The sequence below is a fragment of the Suillus bovinus genome (genome assembly GCF_016758785.1).
Source record: "Suillus bovinus strain UH-Sbo-P2 chromosome Unknown EDB93scaffold_39, whole genome shotgun sequence".
In the NCBI taxonomy this organism is placed as follows: domain Eukaryota; kingdom Fungi; phylum Basidiomycota; class Agaricomycetes; order Boletales; family Suillaceae; genus Suillus; species Suillus bovinus.
Window position 1 is genome coordinate 95,334 of NW_024542095.1, and position 12,299 is coordinate 107,632.

The 12,299-nt window shown below is 46.8% G+C and overlaps 2 protein-coding genes across 2 annotated transcripts; one reads left to right on the forward strand and one right to left on the reverse strand.

The window, feature by feature from the left end:
* Positions 1–5,882: 5,882 nt before the first annotated feature.
* On the reverse strand, positions 5,883–7,066 carry EDB93DRAFT_1087827 (glutathione S-transferase; the record flags this gene model as incomplete). Its single annotated transcript, XM_041446083.1, has 7 exons — positions 5,883–5,952; positions 6,001–6,154; positions 6,216–6,452; positions 6,516–6,571; positions 6,626–6,764; positions 6,877–6,880; positions 6,902–7,066. 7 exons carry the CDS (start codon positions 7,064–7,066, stop codon positions 5,883–5,885), a joined length of 825 nt encoding a protein of 274 aa, XP_041306341.1.
* Positions 7,067–9,531: 2,465 nt separating this feature from the next.
* EDB93DRAFT_1087835 (uncharacterized protein) lies at positions 9,532–10,083 on the forward strand (the record flags this gene model as incomplete). Its single annotated transcript, XM_041446084.1, has 3 exons — positions 9,532–9,622; positions 9,736–9,848; positions 9,901–10,083. Coding segments are annotated over 3 exons (387 nt in total), but the record flags the coding sequence as incomplete, so codon positions are not given.
* Between the last annotated feature and the right edge of the window lie 2,216 nt (positions 10,084–12,299).

Genomic DNA, 12,299 nt, shown 5'->3' on the forward strand with positions numbered 1-12,299 from the left:
GTCATGCCACACGAAGAGGCCGAGTCAAGTACGTCAATGAGATGGGGAGAAGCACTACTGCACTCACCTGTTTATCGGATGAGCGCGAAGGATCCACCACCATATGGTGCACAGCACCGCCGGGATGCACTTTGGGAAGGTGAGCAGCTACTTTGTGGTACCCACCAGCTTACTCAATTAGAAGCAGGCAAGAATGAAGCCCTTCCGACACCATACGACGCTGGAATGCGGATATTGGTCGACAAATAGCACCACCCATACAGATAGTCATCAATGGGTCAGAGCCGTCAAATACTCTCCACAAGGTGACAAATTCGCGAGTGGCGGCATGGATATGGTGATCTGTGTGTGGTCAAAGAACGGCAAGCTGCTCATCGAGGTCAAGGGACACAACAACTATGTGACGTCTTTGTGTAGGTCCAAGGACGCCACATATATCTTTACTACCTCATATGAAACTACTATCCGAAAATGGCGGGCGATTGATGGTCAGGAGCTCGTTTTTTGAGGTCACACCAATGGTGTCAGATCGCTCTGTCTTACTCCCGATCAAAGCTATACCATTAGCGCATCAAATGACTTCTCCATACGCATCTTGGATCTTAAGAGCAACCAGGCAGTCGGAGATCCACTCTTACATGACGGCGAAATCTTCGTTGTTGCCATGTTCCGATGGAAGAACACGTTGTCAGTGCTGAACTGGACAAAAAAATCCATGTATGGAACCTGGAGGCCGTGCTCAAAGTCGTGCTTTGTCGCTTACTGTAATCTAATTGACTAACGGTTTTGGCGATTTAGGGTGCGGACGATAGGAATGCCTAGCTCAAGACAAGTCATCTGCCCAACCGAGAGTTGTGCGCCGACCAGTCGTGAGGAACTCGTATGTCACGTTATAGTCTTAACGTCCATTCTGCATTTGAAACAGTTGCAGGCCAATACCAGAGGTTCGTCGAAATATGTTAGTAGAATTTTTCATTCCTCAGCTCTTGCTAATTTGGCTTTGATGCAGCGCAATGATTTCTTCGGCAGTGATTCAAATCACACAGCTCCATCTGTGAATCCATCTTTCCTTCATTAGCGTAGTTGGTTTGGTTCCCTTCAGTTCAATGCCCAACCTAGAGATACACCTCGACCATCATCTCGCGAGTCCCGACATTGGAATTTCAGCTTACTTCCTATAAAATTCAAAACGCATCGTCGATGTACCACTTGCTCAAGATGAAAATGTGAGCAGCTTGCCTTCGCTCCCCTTTCATCCCATTAAAACACATTGCAGAGATATGGCATTGTCCCTGAAACTGATGCAGAAGCCGCCGCAGCTATGCAACGCACAGATGGCAATGAGGCTGACAATTCAACGCTGCCAGGTCAAGCTACAGCAGGGGACCAAGTGTCTCAAGTACGCCCAATCCACCCACAAGCACAAGGCGCAACTGTCGGAGCGGAAGACTTTGTGTATGAAGGTGTGAGCTGCTGTGGAATTTTCTTCGGTTGTCGTCATCCTGCTTCGCATCAGTCATGGAGGATGGAAGACATGTGCATGTGATATGCACACACTTGGGTCAACTTCCTTTCCCCCGCACCTGTGTCTGACTCCTCTCATAATCTATATTGGCGTCACCCACGCACTCAGATCCATCTCTTTTCGTGAGCTTCCTTTATCTCGCGCTGCTTTCCCCAGATCAACACCACTGGGAAAGTTGGCTCCGTTTTCTGGAATGCAGCTCTTGATGGTGCAATGGTCTTCTGCACGAGGAGCTTGATGTTTTCTAGAAAGGCGACCCGTTAAAACGTTGAAGTTGGACCACTTATCGCATAACACTAAGATGGCACCTGAACTGTATGCAGGACAAGGGATTCCATGCAGCATTAAGTATGTACTTCTTAAATTGTACCCAGGTCGTTCAACATGTGTTTGTATAACTTGAATTTCCATCAATGACTCTACTGACTACTCGAAACTTACGAACCTGTCAATCTCAGTGCGAAGGCATCTGTCCGCTTTTCCCTGGGGTTGAACATTGAGACTTGTCTCGAAGATTTACAGGGACAATATACCCCCCACGGCCTGTTCTGACTGAAAATGAGGTACTAAGCATACCAGCAATCTGAAATACGCCAGCACTACAAATTCCATATATATATTCATATCTGGTTCTTGCTGTAGGTTCAGCTGAACGTGCCCGTCTGGTGTGATCTACCCTACAATGTCCACGCCAGGAGAACCCACTAGATCTGCAAGCCATCCCATGAAAAAAAGTGATCTGCTGTTCATTTGGCAGATTAGTATGACACCACAAACATATCATAGTTATACAATGACATTAATCTCATCGGTAAACTCGCAGAATAAGACTATGATGCCCCAAATCTGTCACTGGGTTTTGCACATCGGGCATAACATACCATATTCAAAGGACCCTGCAGATTGGTTTAAGTCAGGCAGAAAGGTGTGCGATTGATGGTATGTCCTCTTGACATCCTGTCATTTATAATTATCTCACAGGATCTTCGAATAGTGATTCGTACCGGTCTTTTTTCGTGAAAGCTCTCGCAGACTACCCAATCTCTACACGTCTACTGCTCGTCAACGCGCATGTTTGAGCGAGGGCAATAGGAGGCACTGGAAAAGTAATTGTTGCGTGGAAGACGGGCCTAGCGAGCGTGCTGGAGTTTGTTATTGGTGCACAAAAACATGGTAACGGTTCAGCTGTCAGTGAAGTGGTGCAGCAGGTCACCCAGACAGGTGAGACCGTTCAGGTTGATGCCGCGTAGCCTACATCAGTGTCCTATGGTCAGTGAATCAAGGTCATGGTTGTTGACTGCAATTTAAAGCTGGTGAAGTTCGCTGTTGTTCAGTTGTTATTTACCTGAACATGACGCTGACGACGTACATGACAGATCAATGTACATCAAACTGCCTCAGAACCGGACCGAGGTAAGTACTTGATCCGATGGTGACACAGCCACTGACATGCAGTGTAGCAAGGCGGCTACAACACGCAAAACTAACCCTGTATCACCTTCCCTTCGATCATTGACTTTGTGCAGTGTTTCACTATCCACTCCGTTTGTACAACCCGATAACCTTTATCGATCATGGTCATGCCACACGAAGAGGCCGAGTTAAGCACGTCGACGAGACGAGGAGAAGCGCTACTGCGCTCGCCAATACATCGGACGAGCGCGAAGGATCCACCACCATACGGTACACAGCACCGCCAGGATGCACTTTGGAAAGGTGAGCAGCTACTTTGTGTAATAACCACCAGCTTACTCAATTAGAAGGCAGGCGGGAATGAAGCCCTTTCTTCTAGGTGGCGACAGTTTAAGACGTGGTCGGATGGTGAATCACTATATCAAGATGATGCGCTCGTGATGCGCTCGTGGAACCGATCTTTACCAAAAGTGCGACTAGGTGAGGAATGAAATTGGGACAAGGCGCGACGAACTAACGGTTGAACATAGATTATCCTGGACATCTCATTGTTCCAGGATGCGAATGGCACATCTCACCACCCGGTCGGTCCTACTTCATCAACCACAACACTCGGACCACATTGTGGAAGAAACCCAAGCCAGAATGTCCAGCAGGAAGCTTGATGCCGGAGTGCGTCATCGAGGGTCACTCCGGAAGCATATGGGACCTTGCCCACTTGGGTGCCAGTGGCAATATAATGAGCGCATCTGAGGATGGTCCGATTCGTCAGTGGAAAAGAGACGGAGAGCCAGTAGGAAAACTTTTGAATAGCAATAAGGGAAAAATGGCCTCGATGGCAGTCTCTCCGGATGAAACAACGATCATTCATGGAAGTCTAGACGGCTCACTGCGGTTGTGGAATATAAAGGAGGGCAGCATGATTGGGGATTTGTGGGAGGAGCATGATGCTGCAGTGAGGTGCCTTGATTGGTCTTGCAATGCCCTGGAGATAGCAAGTGGATCTAAAGATGGCACCATACAACGCTGGAATGCGGATACTGGTCGGCAAATAGCACCACTCATAGAGACCAGTCATGGATTGGTCGAAGCCGTCAAGTACTCTCCACAAGGTGACAAATTTGCGAGTGGCGGCGTGGATATGGTGATCTGCGTGTGGTCAAGGGACGGCAAGCTGCTTATTGAAATCAAGGGACACATTGACGTGATGTCGTTGTGTTGGTCCAAGGACGGTGCACACATCTTCAACTCCGGGTCAGGCGAGCATACCGTCATCCGAAAATGGCGAGCGATTGATGGCCGGCAACTCGTTTTTTATGGTCATACCCACCCCAACCAATCCAATCCCTCTGTCTTACTCCCGACGAAAGCTATATTGTTAGTGCATCAAGGGACTTCTCCGTTCGCATCTGGGATCTCAAGCAGGCAGTCAGAGATCCACTCTTGCATGATGATCAGCTCTTGGCTGTTGTCATTTCCTCCGATAGAAAATAAATTGCCAGTGCTGGATTGGACAAAAAACCCATGTATGGAGCCTCGAGGCGGCGCTAAAAGTTGTGGTATGTATGCACTTTGTTACTTAATTTCCCTGCCTAACGTGTTTTGGCGATTTAGGGTGCGGATGATGGGAATGCCAAGCTCAAGGCAAGTCATCTCCGCTGGTCTTTCACACCACATCTCACTTTTTGCCAGGGACATTCAGCCCAACTGAGAGTTGTGCGCCAACCAATCGTGAAGAACTCATATGTCACGCTATGTTCTTAACGTCCACTCTGCGGCATTTCAAACAATTGCAGGCCAATACCAGAGGCTCGGCGAGATATGTTAGTAGAATTTTTCGTTCTTCAGCTGCTAATCTGACTTTGATACAGGGCAGTGATTTCTTCGGCAATGATTCAAATCACGCAGCTACATCTGCGAGTCCATCTTTCCTTCATTGGTGCAGTTAGTTTGGTTCCCTTTAGTTCAGTGCCCAACCTAGAGATACGCTCCCACCATCACGATCCCCTCCCAAATCCCGACATTGTAATTTCAATTTGCTTCCTGTAAGAAAGTCAAGCTGTGTCGTCAATGTACTTTTCGTTCAAGATGAAAATGTGAGTGGCTTGCCTTTGCTCTCCCTCCATCCCATTAAAACACAATGCATAGGTATGGTATTGTCCCTGAAACCAATGCAGAAGCGGCCGCAGCTATGCAACGCACAGATGGCAACGAGGCCGACAATTCACTGCGATCAGGTCAGCCAGCAAGGGCACAAACATGTCAAACATAACCAATCCAAACACAAGCACAAGGCGCAACTGTCGGAGCGCAAGACTTTGTGTGTGAAGGAGTGATTTGCTGCGGATTTTTCTTTGCTTGTCGCCGTCCTGCTTCGCATCAGTCATGAAGGATGGAAGACATGTAGCACGCGCACACTCAGTTCAGCTCTCTTTCCCCCGCATCTGTGTCTGATTCCCCTCATAATCAATATCCGCCGCCGTGACTGTCACCTACGCACTCGGATTCATCTCCTTTCGTTCGCCTCCTTCCCCTTGTACGGCTTTCCCCGGATCCACACCACTTAAGAAGTTGGCTCCATTTTCTGGAATGCAACTCTTGGTTGTGCAATGGTCTTCTGCATGGGCGAGCTTGATGTTCGCTGGAAAAGCGACCCGTTGAAGGATTTCCATCGATGAGTTATCCTAGCCATACTCCTTCACGAATCACAGCGCTACGACAAGCAACATTGTAGCTCCGAACGATTATGCACTTCATTAAATACTTTTGACCAACTTTTGACGCCCCTAGACTATACATACAGAATTTCCCACTGACCAACTTTCAAATTTCATCTCCCGCAGCACAAATGGTCGAGACTTCATAGCACTGTTTTTATTCCCTTAGCAAATGCATTCATATTTGAGTTCGTACAGATTCACTATCAGATTCCTGCGCGTCTCGCTCAAGGTAATCCCCTCCCGCTATTAATAGCATTAGCCACCTGACTCGTGTTCGGGCGATTGAATGCGTATCTACAAGACACGTAAGCCACCCCGTCCCCGTCAGAAACATGCACTCACCGCTCGTAACTGTCCAGATACAACTCTTCATCACTACAAGTCTTTTTGAATGCAGGATGCTCAAAAAGCCTCCCCAACCAAGCTTCGAATTTAGTTCCTTGCGGCATTTCAAACCCACGATAGTGTTTCCATACATTAGTTGCTCTGAATATCCCTGCTCCGTCACGGCCTTGAGTGCCTTCTATCACCATCAATGAGTAGAACCTAAAACTCACATGGTGCGACTACGACGTCCGCCCATCCCAAATCGCCACCTTCAACCCAAAGCCCTGTCCCTCCTACCTCTCTTTCAGCGCGTTCGAAAAGCTCCACTAATGACCTAATAGCTGCGTGAAACTCTTTCCCTCCAGAAATTTGCGCCTCTGGATCTTGAGCTTGAAGATACCTGTAAAACGCAGGCACGAGCGTTCGACTGATATGATCTGATTGTAGCCGTACAAGTGCTTTCGCATCTGACAAAAGAACGCGATTCATGTATGTGAGCACTTTCATAATTTATGTTGGGTTTTACAAACATGGATCTGTTGATGGCGGGAAGAGGCTTCTGTGCCGCGTTGACTGCGCCGCAATACTTGGCGGTCGTCAGCAATGTTTGGATCTTGTGAGTATGTGATATGAAACGCACTCTTCGAGAAAGTCGAGGATGACGGTACTTTCATTGAGTGCGCGAGGCGGATCGAAAGCGTTGAGCATGAGCGCTGGGACTAGGCCTTTCGGGGAAACGTTTAGTAGTTCTTGAGATTTTTGATAAGGATCGACTTCGTCTGCCGCCCATCGATGCACGCATATTGTCATTGTCAAATCACCATCATTGATGATCGGCACGCTAACTTACAATACTGAATCATCACCACCCTCGATCAGTCTGCCCTTCACTCGACTCACGGCAAGGTTATCTCACCTTGTAAGGAATCTCGAGATATTCAAGCGCTGTCCATACGCGTTGTACGAATGGGCAAAAACAGCTTGCGAAGAGGGTGATACCTTCGTCTTGAGCGTGTTGTTTGACGGTTTGGAGAGCTGGTCCGGTGCATGAGCGGTGGTAGATTTTGCCGGAGTCGGCCATGGCTGTTGTGAGGGGTGAGGTTGGGTGATTGGACGCCGAGTACTAGTTGTTCAAACCCCTGGCTCGTGCACACGTGGTGCCCATTGCCAAAGATTACTAACGTGGAAAGCCAAGTACGGTTAAATGGACTCTCTGGGACTGGTTTAGGGGTCTAGACGCTGTATAAGTAGCATCACGTGCCGTATAGAGTCTGGATACGAAGTCCATTACTTATTAAAATATTAACGACTTTAATGGATTTTGATAATCAGATTCAGAATCATGGTCAAAGTGGCTCCAGATATATAGACAGCCTTCAAAATTCAAAGCGAAACAAACCGTTCACAAGTTCCGTGGTGATCAAAGGCGACTCAGCTTGCGAGGTAACAAGAAGGGTCCAGCATCCCGAAATCACCGAGCCTCAGATTTTTCAAATCGATGTTGGTAGTGTAAAGGCCGAGCATTGCACAGCAATGAAATATTTTTTCATTGACCGATGTATCTATCAAACGGTAAGCAGAGTTCAAAGGTGAACTGTCACGCACTGCTGTGTAACCTTGTAGACTATAGTAACGCAATTGTGCCATAAGAATCTATAAAATCAAACACGACAATCTAATAAGCTATAATGAATCTCACTGATGCTGGTGATTATCCGCTATATACATAGCTGTCAATATAGGCTCTTCTCAGGTTTTGTCTTGGTTCACTAATGGGGAACCCCTGGACCGCACATGAAGAAGAACTACCACACTAGTGAGTCATTTGGTTGAATAAAACCTTCTTATACTCACACAAAACGGCTCATCAGGGCAGTGGCAGTGGCTAGCAGAAAGGCACCAGAAAGGACAGCCGTCACTGACAGCGTCAGTCGCAGATACTAAAGTAGCGACAACGGCGAGGACAAAAGCGAAACGCATTGTTTGTGGGGATGTGATCCTAATATGAGCTCAGATAAATCTGAGGGGGAAGCAGGAAGATGCCTTACCTTTAGTACGTGCTGTATACCGTTCTTTGTGTAGGATAATCAAGTTCGCCTGAAATCTTCTGTCGAACTGATATATCTCATGAAGCGAGGTCTATTAGCAATTTGGCGTTGAGCAAGAATCACCTTTCGAAATAAGGTCAATGCTGGCAAGCATATTGCCACCAAATAAGGTCTATCTTATCAATCAGCAATCAGTGTCCAACGACAATCTTCCCATCATCTTGCCTTGCAAAGCCAAGTCACAACAAGGAGATGAGTTTAAGGAGTTAGCATTATATGCAATCATGATGATGGAAAAGTTCGGTCGTCACTCACAACAATTCGTATTTTTGATGAACTGAATCCGAGAGGGTTCAGATCTACGTGTGATGCTTCCAATTGAGCTTTAAACGTTCGAAAGTGTCTCGAACGTGCTCGCGTCATTTTATATGACTGGTGATCAAATGAAATATCTCGTTGTTCATCAAGATCTACTGACTTGCAGAGCGTGCGCCTGAGATCTTGAAAGCTTAACTGCCGATGACCACTGTCGCCGCCAGTTGCAGTGACTCTTAGAATCAGCATTATTTAATATTATAAGAAGAATGACAAACGTTGCGCACTGAATGCGCTGACCAGCATCGACGGACTGGGTTGATTAGAGGTGTAACCTTGCGCCAGCTAGAACGTTTGAATTTTGAAAGTACTTTACTACTTATTGTACATGTACAAAGTATATCTGAGCAAACACTACCAAAGTCAAATATTTCCCACAGTCTTGGTCCGACATTGCTGCATTGCCAACTTTTGCGGGTTACTCACTTTGTTTCCTTACGGTCTCTAAAGGGCTTAGGCCCATATGCTCGCTATTTTTCTCTCTCCAGCGACTCGGCTGATGCTTACATTGGCCTGCGGTGGCTTCATTCCCTTGGTCATTAATAAGCATTGGTATGTGACTCAGACACTGTCCAGTTACGGTATTCTTTACTTTGAAACATATAATTCACTTAATCGCATTGTTGATGCTTCAAGACGATTTTTTAATTATCTATGTGCAGAACGCAATATTACTAATAATACTGTCAAGGCCCTTGTGGATTCGGACACAGCGCTACTAATGGCGCCTTGCCTCAAACTCAACCGCTGCCATCATAGGTTTAAGCAGGAAGATAGATTGTAGCCTATAGTTTTGAATTTGGTGTTAGATGTCAGGTACGTATGCCATCGCATTTTTTTTCCTACTAAACATGAGGTTGATGAGTCAAATGGCTATGCCACGCCCATCACCATTAGGGTCTCTACACTCTGCTTGTTATAGGGAACGAAGAGCACGGGTACGGGTAAACCCGCGGTTTCTCGCTCACGGGTGTGGCGGGTACGGGTACTGTGTGGATTATGGAGACCCGCGCGTACACCGTGCATACCCGTCGCGGTTTACGGTGTTGGACGGGTGTGGATCCCCGACTTGTCCGAGGGTGTTGAGCAGCACGCCATTCTGGGCAGAGTGGGTTTTCACTGGGGATCAATTTTCACCGCGTTTGCACGCAAAGATAAAGAACCCGTCAATTACTCACACCGCAGCCATACGAACCCACAAGTTCGGTATGTATGTACATTTTGATTAAAATGACTAATGGGCCTTTGACAGTGCCGCATCGACTTGTTCAATGGCTTACTGAATCTAACCGGCCTCTGAATATCATCAATGATCGTGCTCTTCGAGACCTTCTCACTGCTGGTCGCCCATCAATTCAACTCCCCTCACGTTTTACCTTATCACGGGACATCAAGACTTCGTTTGAAAAATGTAGCGACCGAATTGGAAGACTACTTCGAGTGAGTTCTTGGTGTTTGTCGCCTACTGTTTCTGGTTACGACATAAACACAGGAGTATCCTGGTCGCCTTCACTTTGCCACTGATACGTGGACTTCACCCAATCATAGAGCATTCGTGGCATGGACAGTGCACCTGGAATTCAATGGCGAGATGTTCTGTTTCCTCCTGGATATCGCGGAGCTTGCAGAGGTTTGTGATATTCACCTCGCAGTACCTTCAATGAGAGTGTTCTGAACATTACTCGTTGTCAGTCTCACACTGGTGTTGCCTTAGCGAAGGCCTTTCAAACTATGCTCGAACGTTTTGGTCTCACTGACCGGGTATGCGGATACGTTCAAGTCCAGCGTAATTAACCGAACGCAACGTTCGATTCAGTGGTCCGACTCCAAGGCATGACCCATCTTCAAGGTTTATGCACGTGGATGGAGGAAAGGCGTCGTAATTGTGGTGAGATCTAGATCTAGATCTAGATGTGCACCTCGGCACTCCGTATCCTGCTCGCGAATTTAGACATTCTTTCACAAACAAGATCAAAAGCATTTGGAATTTATTTCGAACGCGCCGCATATGCCACGTCACAACCACCTGGCCTTTCATGATATGGGCTCTACATATCAATTTCCCGTTGCTGCCCGTAGTACGTAGGTGTTCACTGATTTGTAGCGGCCGGATCACAAGCACTGCAGTATGGATATGTTGTTTGCCTTCAAAGCCTTTTATTCGCATAGCCCCTGATGGGATCAACGACATGCATCCTAATTCTGATACTGGCTCCCCTTTATCTTTTGCAAGGGTATTGCCGAAGAAAACGAATGATGCGAAGACCTCAGCTCAAGTTGGTTGTTTGGCTTCGCCGAGATGATAAATTCTACCGCTATCATCACTGAACTGTGCGAACAGAGAGCACAGACCAGTGTACAAGGTGCCACACGTCTTGAAACTGTTCAGAGTCGTACTATGGGGCCTGAAGGCGATTTTCCATTTCTTTGCAAGCGACACGTGCCGACTTCATTCAACAAGAGTCGTTCGAACGACAGGATGTCCCTTTATCTATTAGTACTTAATAATCAGATTCATAGCTGTTGTAAAGCAGCTCCAGACAGGCCTGCCGAGCCTTCAAAATTCAGAGCGCAGAGAACCTTACATTTTTGGTGATCAGAGGCGAGTGGGCCCGGTAAAAGAAAAAGCTACATGTTATATTAGGCAAGTACCTGTTACAAAACTCCCTGACCGTACGTACATCCAAAGTCGTTTCATCTTCGTAGAGCGACGCGTCTAAAATGGCCGGCAGGAACAGCGGACTGGTAGGGGAACGCCTCACACCAGGGTATTTGTAAACTTTCGGAGGTGCAGCGGGGCATGAGGCCCCTAGACTAGGTAGTGCTGTGCTGCATGTAGTAGTACACTTTCAATGGACAAAAATGAATACAAAAAAGGAGCTACTGACGAACTGTCACTGCCTGGTAAGAACTCGGAGATGCCAACAAGGAGCCATAAGATTTTTGACATGGAGCTGGAAACTGATGATGATTAGATTCAGATACTATCGCGAAACCTGCAGCGCTACATATGTATGTGATTTGTGAAGTGCCCGGTGATCATTGTGCATACTCGAATTTTGTTGTATATCGATATACTGCCTTAATACATTGTCATTTCTTGGAGTGGACTTCCCAGTGCCGCTACGATTCGATTTTAGACTTGTGTTTCTGACATACTTGCTACCCGAGCAAGGCAACCGTCACTCATCTACTATCAATTCATCCCGACCTTCATTCCCAATGATTCGAACTCAACAATCACCCGCACAGGCGACCCCTGGGGAGCATATGAAAAAAAACTACCGCGCCAATGAGTTATTTTGTTAAATATAAACTACTCATACTCACACAATCAATTTGCCCGCCATGGCAGCCTGAGCACTCATTATCAGAAAGGCAGAGCCAAGGACAGCCCTCAGTGGCAGCGTCAGTGGCAGATGTTAAAGTAGCGACAACAGCGAGGACAAAGATGAGACGCATTTTTTTTTGAGATGTGTGATACTAGACGCTAGTATGAGCTCAGATAATTTTGAAGAGGAAAGTAAGGAGAGACGCGTTACCTTCATGTGCTGTATCAACTGTCCTTTATGTAGGAAAACTAAGCCCACCTGAAATCATTTTGCGAACCTATGTACTTACAATTCCAGACAATTGCCCAGTACCTTGTGACGCAAGATCTATTGGTAATTCGGAGGAATAATATGTCACTTTGCGTCGTGCGAAGCCAACTCGCAGCAAGCACTGTTCAGGGAGCTACAGGCAACAATGATCGCTACTCACCGCAATTCGGATTTTTAGTGGACTGAATCAAGGGTTCAGATCTACGTTTGATGCAACTCCAAGGAGCTTAAGAGCTTGAAAGTTTGAAAATACTATCTCGAACGTGTTCAAGTTTGCGTCACTGTGTCA